Consider the following 13911-nt stretch of genomic DNA (forward strand, 5'->3'; position numbering starts at 1 on the left):
TTCCCATGTCAAACACCCATCAGCGTTTGGAATGTAAATAAGGTGCAAAAACAACAAATGATACATCTGGATGTGAATGGAAAAATACCAAGAGGATCAATTGCCCATTCGATTGGCCATATATCAAGCAATCATTATCCTAAGAACTGGGAATTGTTCCTTTCATTGAAGAGTCCCTCATTTTCACTGTGAGATGAAGTCATAACTTAGAAAATGGCTTTTAAAAAATCAAACTTTTTGCAACATACTACTAAAAGCTTTTTCGTCTGACACTCCTCAGAGTATTAAACGTCAAAATAGTGTGTTTTGAAAGTTTGTTGTATTATGTTGTGCTTTTGGTAGTATGTTGTGAAATGTTTACTATTTTCAATGCCATTTTCACGCGCTGTTCTGCCAAGGCATTGTTTACAGTCATAAATGTTTTTTATCTCTTTTTTCGGTTTTTCCAGCCAGAATACTTTATTGCTTGTTATTATGTACATGACGTAATAACAAGCAATTCTTTGAAAATATGATTGATTGGCGAATTATACACCTGATGATTGTTTACATATGAAACTCAGAGTTGTGTCACAATAGTCTGTTTATTTTAGTTTATCTATCGTATTAAACCGTATAGACTTTCGTGCGAATTATGATTGATTGGCACTTCAATCCCAATGATCGTGCATATAAATTGTTTCATTGGCGTTGTATATCTGTTCAAACTGTTACTGACGAATCCTTTCTTTCATAGGTCGACTCACAAATGGACGGAAAACACTACAAAGCAGGACAATTTGCCCATACCCTAAGAAAGTGGTTGTTCAGGGAACATCTCGGCTTATTGTCGGACACAGAACGTAGTGTTGCTGACCCGATTTCGGATGAAATGATTGTAAGTAAAGACACTGTTTTTCCCACTGTAGGCCCTTGGTACATATAAACAGTCAAATTAAATAGATTTTTTGCATTTTATGGTTTTGCCTGCTCTTTTGAAAATTGCACACACGATTATATAATTTCATAGCCAAGATCAATCTTTGATCAGTCGGCACTTAGCCCTACTTAGTACTCACACAGTGTGAGCAATAAGAAGCTAGTTTAGGCCACTGTGTCTTATGGTCCCAAGCACACCATTTAATGTCAACCTTTTCTCTTACGCATCCCTTTGTAAACCATAACAGGCGTAGGGATTTCGGTATCCGCTAAAAAGCAACTTGCCTTGTATAAAAGTTTGAATATCGATATACGAAGGGCCTTATGATGAATGACCAACTGTGCTGTCTTACCGTTGGCAGATTAACTGAGTATTTCAATTAAGTCAATTTATTTTTATCTGTTATTTCGCATTCTACATTATGCCAGAACTAGTGCCTATATATATATTTATATATTGTAAGTAAATCTACGTTAAACCTATACAAATATTGAAGTCTTTTAAATCTCAAATTTAGAACTTTTGGAGGACAGCAGCTGAAGAAAATACCAAGATATACGAAGAGGTAAAAAGTTAATCAATTTTTCCATTGTCTGTAGTAACACTATCAGCATCAAATAAACTTAGCTGGGGAGTATAATGACGTAACTTGGCGCCAGTCCTAAAGCACAGAATAGGAATGAGGCAGAAGGGGAACTCCTGTCCATCTGGCGAAGCCTAAAATTTCTAGCGCATGCGTTAACTTATGCGAGGCTAAGCGTGTATCTGCCGGGGAAATTTAAAATAAGAATGAAAGTAGACAACTTTATTGAAACGAAATGCCCCAGTGAACAAATTCAACAAATTCAAATTACAGTCGAACCTCTAATAGCGGCCACTTTGAGATCCAAGGCCTGGTGGCCATTAATGGGAGGTGGCCGTAATTCGGAGGTTTGCTAAAAACATTCATAAGCGTTTGGGACTGAAGGTCTGTGGCTGCTATTGGGAGGTGGCCGCTAATCGGAGGTGGTCGCTATTAGAGGTTCGACTGTATGTATCTTAATTCGTTTACTATCTCATAAATGAATGATAATTTGTCATGGCTAAGTTCGTCTAAAGAAATCGAGGTTAGAAGAGAATAAAGAAACTCAGATCAGGCCTTATTATTGTCGACTTAAGCTTTACAAACAAGGAACCGACGAGAGTTACCCTTCTGCCTATTTCCAGTTCTGTGCCTGAAGGTACTTGTATGCAAATGAACTGAATTCTCAGATTGAAATGATAACAGCATAAATTAATACTATTTAGGTTTTAAGCTCAACTTTTTAGCACTTTCTTACATTGCCTGATGTTACCTGAACAGTTTTCGTAATAATCATATTGATGTTGAAACTCGGAGTTGCCATTTAGAACCATTCTGTTCTACACAATAAGCGTATGTAAGAAAATCTTTTGAAGCTCTTCATCAGCCATTACTTTAAAAACATTTGCCTTTAGATAGGCTTTAATTATTTATGGGAAATATTTTTAAGATTTTCAAGACGGCTGTGTCAACATGCGATACTATCAATTTCTTTGAGATCTGAACTTTTGCTGAACCTTGCCATCATTTATGCTCATTGAACTCTCTTTTACACTGCAATTCCGCCAAATTGCTTTGAACTTATTATATAGCCGACATGCTTTGCGGCTTCGTTTTGCAAAACCGGTCTTATATCGTACTGCATGAAAATCAAAACACAATTGATTTCACAAGACAGCTGCCGGTAGGCATTTCGGTTGCGCAAGAGCTTTTAAGGACTTCTTGTCGTTCTAATTACCAACAGCTGATCTTCTTCCCAGGTATTCGGATGTATGCCGAGCAATGAAGTCAAATCATTTTCAAATATAGCAAAATATAATGTAAGTCATGCGTCATTCGCCGTATATCACAGTGTCACTGATGTAGCAATTGCTGTTTTTAATATTTTCTTTTCCAGTATCTTATAATTTAAATTGAGGCCTGATAGCCAAAACAATTGAGGCGTGAATTAATATTGACAAAGCGCTGCAATTTTATATTACTGTGAATGCCTAAAAAGCTTTTTAAACGATGTTTAATGCATCAAACATGGTATTCTTTATTCATAATGTCAATTTTGCAAATTTTGCATCAAAGCTATCTTAGTAGAGTGAGCATCTGCTTGTTAGCTTGTGGGCCAAAGCCGCCAACTTTTTGCTGATATTGATACTGTAGCAATACACGAGTATTAATACTGTAGGCTTTATTAAATTACAGAATATTTCAACCACTATTCATTGCTTTTTCTTTAATAATCAGTTGAGCAGATTTTGTTAGAATGTTCAGTGGCTCTTAGAACTATGCATTTGCTCATGAATCTATTTGTTGTCAACTGCATTCCAACGAGAAACTAGATTATAAACTGATCATTTTCTTCGTTTCAGAGTCGTAATCGACTTGCGGAAAGTGATCCAACTTCCGCCAGGCAGCTTCTAAGAAATTTACAAGGACACATAGTAGAGAAGCCGTTGCATTTCTTGGAAAACCAAGATATGCGGCCTGCTGCAGGTACAGCAGAATCCCTTGTTCCAGCTTCCGTATTCACGTGAGTTTTTGGCCCGTGAGCAGTGTTTGTATTGGTCGCTCTTTCAATTTTATTGACAGTTGATTGCTATTTATTCTCGCATCAAAATAAGTGTGGCTGTAGCAAGAAATAAGTTGGACACCAGTATATTTCTGATGAGGTATATTTTTATGCTTAGATACTTGAAATTTCTATAGACAACTAAGATTTGGGTGTTATTAAATGAGCTTTTTTCTCAACGCTCAAAATTTCATCCTTCGCTATTATTTCAGGTTAGATATAGTTTATCCCTTAGATTTCTGCGATTTCTTGTGGTATTTGAATCAGATCAGAAAATATATGTGATTTTCATCAGAGGATTAACTTCAGCATGAATCTTCAAAAAAATAAGTCCCAATAATATCAAATTGAATCTTAAACAATTTTAAAGAATCCATCGTTTCAGTTACTAAATATCTTTAACTTAATATAGATTTAACTTTAGAGAGAGTCCTGATTAAAGAATTACCCAAGACCGTCTGCACCTCCATTTATCAAGCAATAGAATTTCAAAGCGCAGCGTTATTCTAGATGTTATAGAATTGGCTTCTCAGATGTATTTTTGTGCGACTTTACATAGGTGTATTTATCCGCTTTTCCCATTGAATAAGTTAGCATTGTTGTAAACGAATTTGATAATAATTTCTCCGTGTAAACAACGGTTTTGCCAGTATATTGTGGTACGTGCACGCTTGGTATTATATGGGGTTTACCTAAAATTCTTGGCTTGGCATTGTTGCAACTTATTGTCACAAAGACATCAACAACCAAAGATCAAGCTTTATGACGTCATCGTTGAATTCGTTTCCAGTCCTCAAATCAATATCAAATCGAATATGAATGGCTTTCGGTTTCTCCCAGAAGTCTCATAACCACATCTTTTCCCTTTCAATATAAAGAAGTCTTGTCATAAATTCCTATATTTGCGATATGTCATTGTTTTTTGATAATCTGCAACATGTCCAAGTCTATTTATCGTGAATAATTTATTCTCCTTTCAGTGATTTAAAATGTTTATCTTGTAATTGAAATTCACATTAGCATTTTAAGCAATGTATTTTGAATGAAGAATTGAAGTCGTTTGCATGTATATTTTTATAGCATTCAATTCGATTGCCAGGTTTATATTTGATAACATTACTAGTCAAATAGATTACCAATGAAAGAGAAGAGTTTTTGTTTTCAGCATATCTCAAATCAAGTGTAGCCTGTAAAACCTATTCAATAAGATCAAACCTCTTGGATCTGAATGAACCTAAGACTAAACCTCCTGAATTTATGCTCATCGTCAGTGAATTGGTTTATGCAAGGTTAGACTTTGCAATTTGATTATAACGAACTATCTCATGAAGTGATCACATGAGAGCTTCATTTCCCGATTGCTGTACATACTTGTCACAACCATCGCGTGAGATGATCACGTGAGAGCTTCACTTCCTGATTGCGGGTCATACTTGTCACAACCATCGCGTGAGTTGATCACATGAGAGCTCCACATCCTTCTCATCTGTCGCAGCTTTCTCGAGACGTGATCACAAAAAGCTTCACATCTAAATTGCTGGTCAAACTTGTCACAATCATCTCACGAAGTGGTCACAAAAAAGAGCTTCACATCCTAATGGCTGACCATACTTGTGAAAACCATCTCGCGAAGTGGTCACATGCAAGCTTCACATCCTAATGTCTGCCCATACTTTTCACAGCCTTCTCGTTAAGTGATCACATACAAGCTCCACACCCTGATTGCTGACCATGCTTATCTCAACCATCTAGTGAAGTGATCACATGATATTTTACTCGCGAGCAGAATACTGTGCTGCATAATGGTTGTACAACATAATGGTTTGCTCATTGCAAATGCCAGCTTTTTATCCTTACACAAACCCTCTGACACTTTGTGGAAACTCTTTCATACGTTTGTGCTATATCTCATTCATTTTATCTTGCGTGGCAAGGAATTTTCATTACGCAGCCCATAATTTCTATTATTCTTTAGAAATTCAGGTTTTTATACACGCCAAAAACACCTTAAAAAGAGAAATCAAGCTTCTAGTTCTGTCTTTTACACTAGTTTGTTTGATTTTATATGACCCCCGCGTTTAGCTTTTAGATCACAATGAATATTGCTTTCAACAGCAATCTCATTAGGACTTTCAAAGACCTATGTGCAAGCTCTTTATTGCTCTAGTCCCTATGCCAGTTTTTTGTACACCAAAAGCAGCTAGACTGTTCCCTATTTTCAATTAAGCTTGATATATATATGAAAGAGGGCATCGTGTATGTGTTGTTAAAAGGCGGATGCATAAAAAGTATGAACGAAACGTATTTACACTGGACATGGATCAAAAGGACGTTGTCTAGAGAGACTTTTAGAAGCCCCTTTACCCCGTGTCCTGGTTGTTAAAGTCCAATGATTGTTTCGCCTGTAAGTATTGCACTTTCGTTTTAAAAATATGCACTGTCAAATGCATCGTTCATTGCATTGGTTGTTTTTAAAAAAAATTCACAAAAAAGCGATGAAATTATCTCAATTTTACAAGAGTTTTCTTATATCTTATAATTTGATAAATGCTTCTTAAAAACAGCTCAATCTATCGATAGAGTAATACAGCGGTATCTCGGAATTTTTAAATGATCCTGTGAACGTTCAGTACAGAATCAGAACAATAATAGTAGACTATTTTTGTCTAAAATATTTTCATGGCAAAGAGAAGCAAGTTCTCTACGTTGTATTCAATAACTGAGTTGATATTCTGTGATTTTAACAGAGATAGATTGATATCACGAGCAAGCTGTCACTTCTGTAGGTTACTCTTAAACAGTGATACAAGATATCATTTCATTGGCGATTACATTATTTGTGGTAAATCACTTTCAAAAGGCTTCTTCTTTCAGAGTGTTGTTTCAGACAGGGGAGCAATCCCGCTCTGTTATCAGATATGTCACAAACTATGGCAACAGAAGTTGTGAAAAAGACAAAAGTAAGATGCTTTACTTATGAGAACGAAAATAGATATCCTTTTTACAAAATCTAGTAACTGACACGTTATCCCCAAAAAAGATAAATATCCCAGCATAAAACAGCTAGACTACACAATGTCTAAATTGTCCCAAATAAGAAATAATACCCACAAGTCTCTTAAAGTTTGTTCCTATCTGTGGCCAAAATAGATAGCTATAGTTTTCTGATAGTAAGTTTTAAATTTCGATGTAATATTTAGTAGTGCTGAAGAATTGTTGAATAGTTTTATAAATCTTTCCCAAGTCAATAAATGTCAAGTCTTTATAAATCTCCTATTTGCATTGCAAATTTGGCATATAAGTATCTACATGAAGAAATGTCTAGTTTTCCAGTATCAGCGTTGGTCCTTCGTACTTTCTGATTCTTCCGGTGAAGACTAATCTTCAATGAAGAGTAGAGTATTAGTTTCCAGTCTTTTTATTCTCGTTTAAGATGCAGTCGCCGTTTGCTGGTCATCACCTGAAGAAAAAGAACACGTGAGTTTTTATGATAATTTTGTTAATCATTATCATCTTAACTTTTATTCTTTTCCATGTTTATGTTATTCTGTTATTCTTTGCTATTTTCTATGGTATTGACAGTAAATCTGCTATGACTGTATTTTTCAAGGTGCCCTAAGACCCACTTAACTATCTACAGGATCTCGTCAGTTTTTTGGATTCTCGATCGCCGTTTTTTTTGCTCCATATTTTTAGCTTTTATATTTAATATTTTTGCATTGATAGAGAATCTTACAGCAGATAAACAACAAATGTCACGTGTGTTCTCTCAGTCATGAATCAATTTTCCAGAATTTTTGCTGTGCTTCATTGGGTGATTTGTATTTCAACTTCTTACTCTAAAAAACTGAAGCTGCAGCAAAAATCATTTACCCTTTGTATTTTCACTATGGTATTATTTTGTATCGATAATGGCTGTTCGTTTATTTCTTTGCAAAATCCGATCTTTTAAGGCACTATACTGAATGGTAATTTGGCTACTTTCCTGTAACTTTTTCTAAGATTGCCGAAATAGTTTTGGTTTACAATACTTCTCAATGTTCCAAAATTTTCTCAGAAGTATATGATGCGGATTAGCAGGTTAACGCCAATTTTGGTAATTTCTGGTCAATTTCGTAATCAATTTTTTTTAAAATATTCTGATCGCCGAACTGTGAGAAGTGAGAAGGAAAAATAAGCAGAAATTAGTCAGTTAGTTGTAAAAAGTGTTATCTCATCTAATCAAAATGCGATTAATTATTATAAACCAAACATTGCAAATTCGAATAGTATCATAGCTCTTATTTGTGGTTGAAGCTGTACCAAGCCTCATATTTGAATGGCCCTTTTTCTTGCAGCCGCAGTCGAAGAGCTTTTTACATTACAATTTTTGAGTTTCGAACAAAATCCAAGTATAATATTATAAGTTTTTCCAGTCATCTAAATGCAACATTTGGTTTTAAACGGTAGATGAATCTTCATACAAGATCCCTATAATCTAGGCTATTAGTGGTTATCATGCTGTGAAAAATGTCTCCAATTCTAATACGAGCTATATATTTATTATATTGCATCAGCTCTTCTCCTCTGCCGCCCACAGTATATCCCAAAGTTATAGTTACAATTTCCCTACGTCAAGAATGGTTCATTTGTCCTTCAGTTTCTCATCCTGTTTCCAGGCTAATTATAGCTTGATTACAAGATATTTCATAGAAATAATCTATGCTGTCATTTATTTCTTGGAAAGTTCATGGTTATGTATGGATGGTCGATTTCTTTAACACTGAATCTTTGCTCGATTCGCTGTTGTTGTTGTTGTTGCTGTTGCTGTTGTTGTTATTGCTGCTCGATTCCGAGGCTTGCTCTTTGGCCTTCCCTTTTGTTTTTTCAGGTTTAAATTCAACTATAAGATCGAAGTTGGTTAGCATTATAGGGTTAAAAGTTATAAGGCTAGAAGTTGAAATTTTATTTTTATTAGTTTCAATTAGCAGAATCTTTTCACATAAATCTAAAGAGATTAAGTAAGCAGAGAATATAATTTTGAATGATTACGTTATCATTAGATACAGTGAATCTTGTATATATGTTGGTTTAGAGCATTGGTTTGAGATCGAGCTTTCTTGAAGATCAAAGATTATACTAAAGATTCTGGATTTTTGGCTTTTAATCGCTGTATTATCTTTAAAAACATTGTGGTTGCAAGCAAGATTGTCTAAACTGCTCACGAAATGCTGAAATTAATTCAGCTGTTCTGTGAGTTGATTGGCTTATACCAATCTAGTTGTATGTTTATTGTTTGAGACTGTTCCAATCCCTCGAGTATTCTATTTGCACGACACACTTCCTTGAAGACTACTGGTCGTCTTTGAGAGTCAACTTACAGTAACGGTTATATGTTAGTGTGTGTAACTGTCAGTTTCCCCCTTGGAATTTACTGAAAACATCGTTTTTTCAATAAGGCTTTCTATCTTACTTCTGTCTGTGGCTTTCAGAATATTTATTGGTCGATCTCATTACCTTTATTGTCGGCACTCGGCCCTTTTTCATCCGCCGCTACGTCGCTTTTGCTTTCCCCGCCAGCTCCTCCATCTCCAGCAATTCCTGCAATACCATCGGATCTTCCACCACCAGTCTTCTCGTTCAGGTTATTGGCTGAAAGACATAATTTGTCTCATTAGCATTTGTGTGTGCAATAAACGCTACTACTCTATGTAGCAAATTTCTTTTTAACCCGAGAGAGGTTTCGTGTAGGAAATTATCTTAGCATCCTACTTCTTTTGCAAAAATGTAACACTCGATTTTCAAGTTTTCTTACCTCCAGATCCGAACTTGCACTTCTCAAAAAGCTGCTTGATTTCCTCTGGGCTCAAGGCATAGTTATATATCCTAAACTCGTCAATGAGACCGCTGAGTGGTCTGTTCATCTTGTTGTTGCCAATCTTGGCCTCTGCTCCCCAGTCACGTGATAGGTAACCGTTGCCAACTGAGTGGTTCTTGATCTCTCCATTGATGAAGATGTTGGCGAATCCGGTTGATGCGTTGTATGTACCAGCAATATGGGTCCACTCGTCTGAAAATGAGCAATGGATTTTACGTAAAGTGTTTTTAAAGCTCTCTTATTACTTACTTTATGAGATACTCCTTATTAGGATTTCACTTGAAAAGTCAAGGAAACAAATCATCTTGGAGCCTTCAGGCCTTTTTACTTCTAGATATCTTCCTCTAGGTATTTATTGCTTTTAACACGACGGATATACACACCATCACTATCAATAAGAATTAACCTCATCGTCAGCAACAATCTACTCACGTGGTTTGACTGCATGAGCCTCAGTTTCGAACACGACGTTCTGGCTCTCGTTTCTGTGGAACCAACGCACGTTGCCGTAGTTGACCTCAAAATGATATTGACCCATTGGGTGAGTGGCTCCAACGGTGTGGAAGATTGAGTGAGAGCCATCGATCTTCACAAGGTAGATCCATGCTGCGACAGTGACGGCCACCTTGGGCTTGGCTTGGAATTCGGTGCTCTGGAAACTAATGTCTACACACCAAAGGTAGGCGACGTTGCCACAGTTGCTGTCTGGGATCTTAGCAACGAGGGCACCGGTCGACATCTGTGCGTTGTTGTCAAATCCAGATTCATCTGAAGCAGTTGCGCCGTTGAATTTCTCGAAGTCCAAGTACGCGACGAGTCGCTCTGTTCAAACGGGACAATATTGGTTTATAAACAAATGTTCGAATTATCTTGGCTTAGTAGACATAGCAGATTTTATTCTGCAAATTATCAGAAGGATTTATTCCCCTGGATAAATTTCTATGCTGTCCGAAATTTTTAAATGTCCAAAGGTTCACCTAGGTTTTTACTCCAATCTTCCTTATACGAAGTTCATCGAAAAGGGTTGAATTTTTTCATAGCTTTGGACAATTTTCAGCCAGAGTAACTTTTGGGAACCGATAATGGGTGCTCGGAGCCAGTGGGCCAAGAGAATTGAAAAAAAAAATTCTTCGAAGATAATGGCCGATTGTAAATACCATGCAATATGCCTGGTCTGTTGTCCAGATTAAGCGTAGAGACGGTTTTCTAAATTTTTCAACGATAAATAGTGTCATAAAATTCTGTACAAAAATACGATTTTCTTACTTCTGGTAGTGCCAGATTCTCCTGAATCTTTTTCACTTGTGGCAATGCCGATGATTTCCGCACCACCTCGTTTTTGTAGTTTTATTTCTTTTTCTCCTGTAAAGATAACTCATGAATTAAAATCTTTACTATTGTAAAAAGCTGGCAATCGGAATTTTGCTACGTGTACTTTTTCACTGAAATAGATATTTTTTATTGAACGAGAAAGCCGATTTGCTTCACCTCAAGTACTTTGTTATCAACTGTAATTGTATGGTGATAGAGGCATTTTTGTAGAATTGTTTTTTCGTGACTTTTTGCTCAAATTGATCTGTGATAGTTTATGAAATTTCCGAATTTGATTCTTTACCATATTTCCTTTTCTATTTTAAAAAACCGTTTATATTTATTTTATGAAAATAATACCTATCATTCTATATGAACTATTTTGTTATTTGCAGGCAATATCATTATTGAGCTTTGTTTCCTCTCATGATTTCCTCTGACATAATTTCCTCTGACATAATTTCCTCTGACATAATTTCCTCTGACATAATTTCCTCTCTCAAAATTTTACGGTTGCTGAGAATTTATAAATGTTTCAAAATTGTTCCAAAGTAACGAGGTATTTGCTACTCTGTTTGATTCCCTGATTCCTATACTACTTTCAATACTCGAAGCTTCAGTTTAACTGTTAAAATTTAATAAAGCTTGAATTTGAAAGTTTCTTACCGTCTTGGATGAGAATTTTCGCAAATGATGCTGAAAATGAAAGCGAAAATTCTAGTTTATTAATCTATATAAAAAAGAAAGAGGGAAACAGCTAATGCCAAAAATTCTTTTGTATCAACTCTTTTGTGTAAACGAAAATGGAATAACTCTTCATATGTTGTTGTAGTTAAGTACATATCTGTATTTCTTAATTTATGAGTTTACGCGAAATTGTTCAATTTTTTATCAGTTCTCGAATAAAATTGCTAATGACACAAACCTGAAACTGCGCAGCAAAAAATTAGGAGATGTAATGGCCTCATCTTGAGCGGCCCTGAAAGAGATTACCAAGAAATATTCTTGAAAATCTGCGAAGATTTTTCTTCTTATTATTCTAACTATTCGAAAATATTCTTGTAATAAGCTATTTGGGTATAGGCAATTTAATACTTGAGATCACAAAACAGCCGTTTATGTTCCATATAGATAGAGCTATTATGTTCCATACACAAGAGTGTTCTCTTTTATAATACATGTGCTGCGCTGTGATCTCCGTGGGAAAAGGGTAAAGTGCTTGTATGTGTTTAAAGGCAATCGACAGATACTTAAGGGGCTTAAGCCATCTTTCAATCAAGAATTTTCCAATCAGTGAGTGTGATTCCACTCACACGCTAATTGTTTGGCTTATATTGATTGATAGATGGATAAGGACAACTTCATATCTGTCAACTTCATGATCTCGTTATAATCGGTTTTTGCTCTTTCATTTCTACTAGAGACATTTGTTTCAACACAGCACTTGAAATGTTACCAATCCTCTTTGTGCAGAAGGACGTCCAGCATGCATTGAAAAATCCAAGAATATCTTCTTTAAAGGTGTATATTGTTTTTCTTTCAAAAAGGTTTAGAATTAAGATCTATAGTTATGTTGAAAAGTCGCCCAGCGTTTTTTGAAATTAGCTTATGCCTGAAAATTGCCTGAAATACTTATAATTGACATTGTTTTCTAAATTGTACTGCCTAAATATTTTACAATAGCAACAGCTTGTCCGTTACTGCAATTTATGTGCAGTTCACACATCAAAACCCTATCTTGATACGAGAATTTTAAATTTGAATATGCTCCTAGAAAAAACCTAAGGTTATTGTCAAATGTTGACTTGGCGATTCAAAGAAAAATTTGTATATGAAACTGACATTCTACGTCCCATGAATATATAACGAGCTCCGGTGATTCTGAAAGACTATTCACACTTAAATTAATAAAAATTGGGAGGTTGCTTTAAATTCCTTGGCCGCATGTTTTACCTTATGTCGTGTCTTTGCAGCAAAACTTCCCTAGATTACCGTTAAAGTCAAAATCTGTGAATCGTGAACATAAAATGTCAAACTGTTACATTATCACACATTATATTCCGGTGTAGCTAGCAATCACTATAAATTTGCCCATGCACCAAAGATCCAAGACCTTTTGAAACATAAGCAGCTTTATGATACTTCGTTTCCAGAAAATATATCTTCGTTTCTCTTATCTCCAAAATCAAGATCTAATATTGCAGTTGCTGGCACTGCCTCGTATCTTCCTGGGCTTGGGTGCATGGTTCCTTGTTCTGATGTGTTTATAACTTTGCTGAGCTATCCATTATCATAACTGTCTTTACTCACTTTCCACTTTCCAAACTGACACGAAACCTCAACAACTTGCACAGAAATCCCCAAGAAATATATAACCCAAAAAACTTACTTTTGCTGTATCCTAGTCTTGAATCTCGTCTTTTCTAAATTTTATAATAATTCATGTAAGCATCAAGGCCGTAGAGGGGCTGCCGACTGACATTATTTCGAAATCATTTGGGTGCATGAGCGAATCGCAAGCATTTGACCCTGGCCTAGACCTCGACCTGTAAACACACAGGTGTCTGTATTGAGTGCCCAGTGAAATCATACAGGCTTCGCTGCCATGTCTAGAAGCGCTGTGCAGCGGACCGTTCATCTATATCAGGCCTAGGTTGCTCATGGGCTCTCAATGCTTGGCTAGTCACGGCCGGTTTTCTTCTATTAACCGATGCATAGTCCAAATCGCTATCATTATAAAGTAGTTATACTTTTCATCCAGGATCTCCTCCTCAGAAGTGAAACGCTGCGCAGCAAACTGACCCCTAATACGCAAAGCATGTGACCAAGGGATACCATGTTTCTTATCGGCGATTTGTAGAATCTCAGAATAACACGTGTAAATCCATGGCAAAGATGCCACCAGCTGAAGAACTGAACTATTCCACTGCCATAAAAGCTAACTCGCTCTCTATAAAGAAATTTGAACACAAGGCTGCGAGCAAATAAAACTCCGGTCATTATTACGCCAGGACTACTTCTAGACTATAACGAATTTTTTTGATGCAAACCATGAATTATTGAGCTATTGCCGTAAATTTCTGCAGCACATAACAAAACAGCCAAGCATATCCCTTATGCAATAGAGATATCAACATATATGAGACCAACATAACACAACATTGACTTTCTTGGACTGCTCCATGATGGAGACAATTCTC

At 36.1% G+C, this 13911-nt stretch overlaps 2 protein-coding genes across 5 annotated transcripts in view; one reads left to right on the top strand and one right to left on the bottom strand.

The window, feature by feature from the left end:
- Window positions 1-8039, top strand: part of LOC135693364 (phospholipase D1) — a 24573-nt gene extending 16534 nt beyond the window's left edge. For all 3 annotated transcript variants that reach the window (XM_065211936.2, XM_065211855.2, XM_065212006.2), the window contains exons 23-26: window positions 737-877; window positions 1437-1484; window positions 2741-2800; window positions 3344-8039. In XM_065211936.2, coding sequence (XP_065068008.2) covers window positions 737-877; window positions 1437-1484; window positions 2741-2800; window positions 3344-3508 — 414 coding nt within the window. In that variant the 3' untranslated portion in view covers window positions 3509-8039. The remainder of the gene's footprint in view (window positions 1-736; window positions 878-1436; window positions 1485-2740; window positions 2801-3343) is intronic.
- LOC135693555 (uncharacterized) lies at window positions 6513-13241 on the bottom strand. 2 transcript variants are annotated; one of them, XM_065212180.2, is made up of 8 exons: window positions 13101-13238; window positions 11637-11690; window positions 11378-11407; window positions 10667-10762; window positions 9833-10222; window positions 9338-9592; window positions 9040-9174; window positions 6513-7003 (listed from the first exon to the last, which is right to left on the bottom strand). In XM_065212180.2, exons 2-8 carry the CDS (start codon window positions 11677-11679, stop codon window positions 6972-6974), a joined length of 981 nt encoding a protein of 326 aa, XP_065068252.1. In that variant the 5' UTR covers window positions 11680-11690; window positions 13101-13238; the 3' UTR covers window positions 6513-6971. The 2 variants fall into 2 exon arrangements, with proteins under 2 accessions (XP_065068252.1, XP_065068191.1); XM_065212119.2 differs by lacking the exon at window positions 6513-7003 and adding an exon at window positions 7740-8425 and having other exon boundaries at window positions 13101-13241.
- Window positions 13242-13911: the final 670 nt, after the last annotated feature.

The sequence above is a fragment of the Rhopilema esculentum genome, chromosome 17 (assembly GCF_057945365.1).
Source record: "Rhopilema esculentum isolate cy_ngs chromosome 17, ASM5794536v1, whole genome shotgun sequence".
In the NCBI taxonomy this organism is placed as follows: Eukaryota; Metazoa; Cnidaria; class Scyphozoa; order Rhizostomeae; family Rhizostomatidae; genus Rhopilema; species Rhopilema esculentum.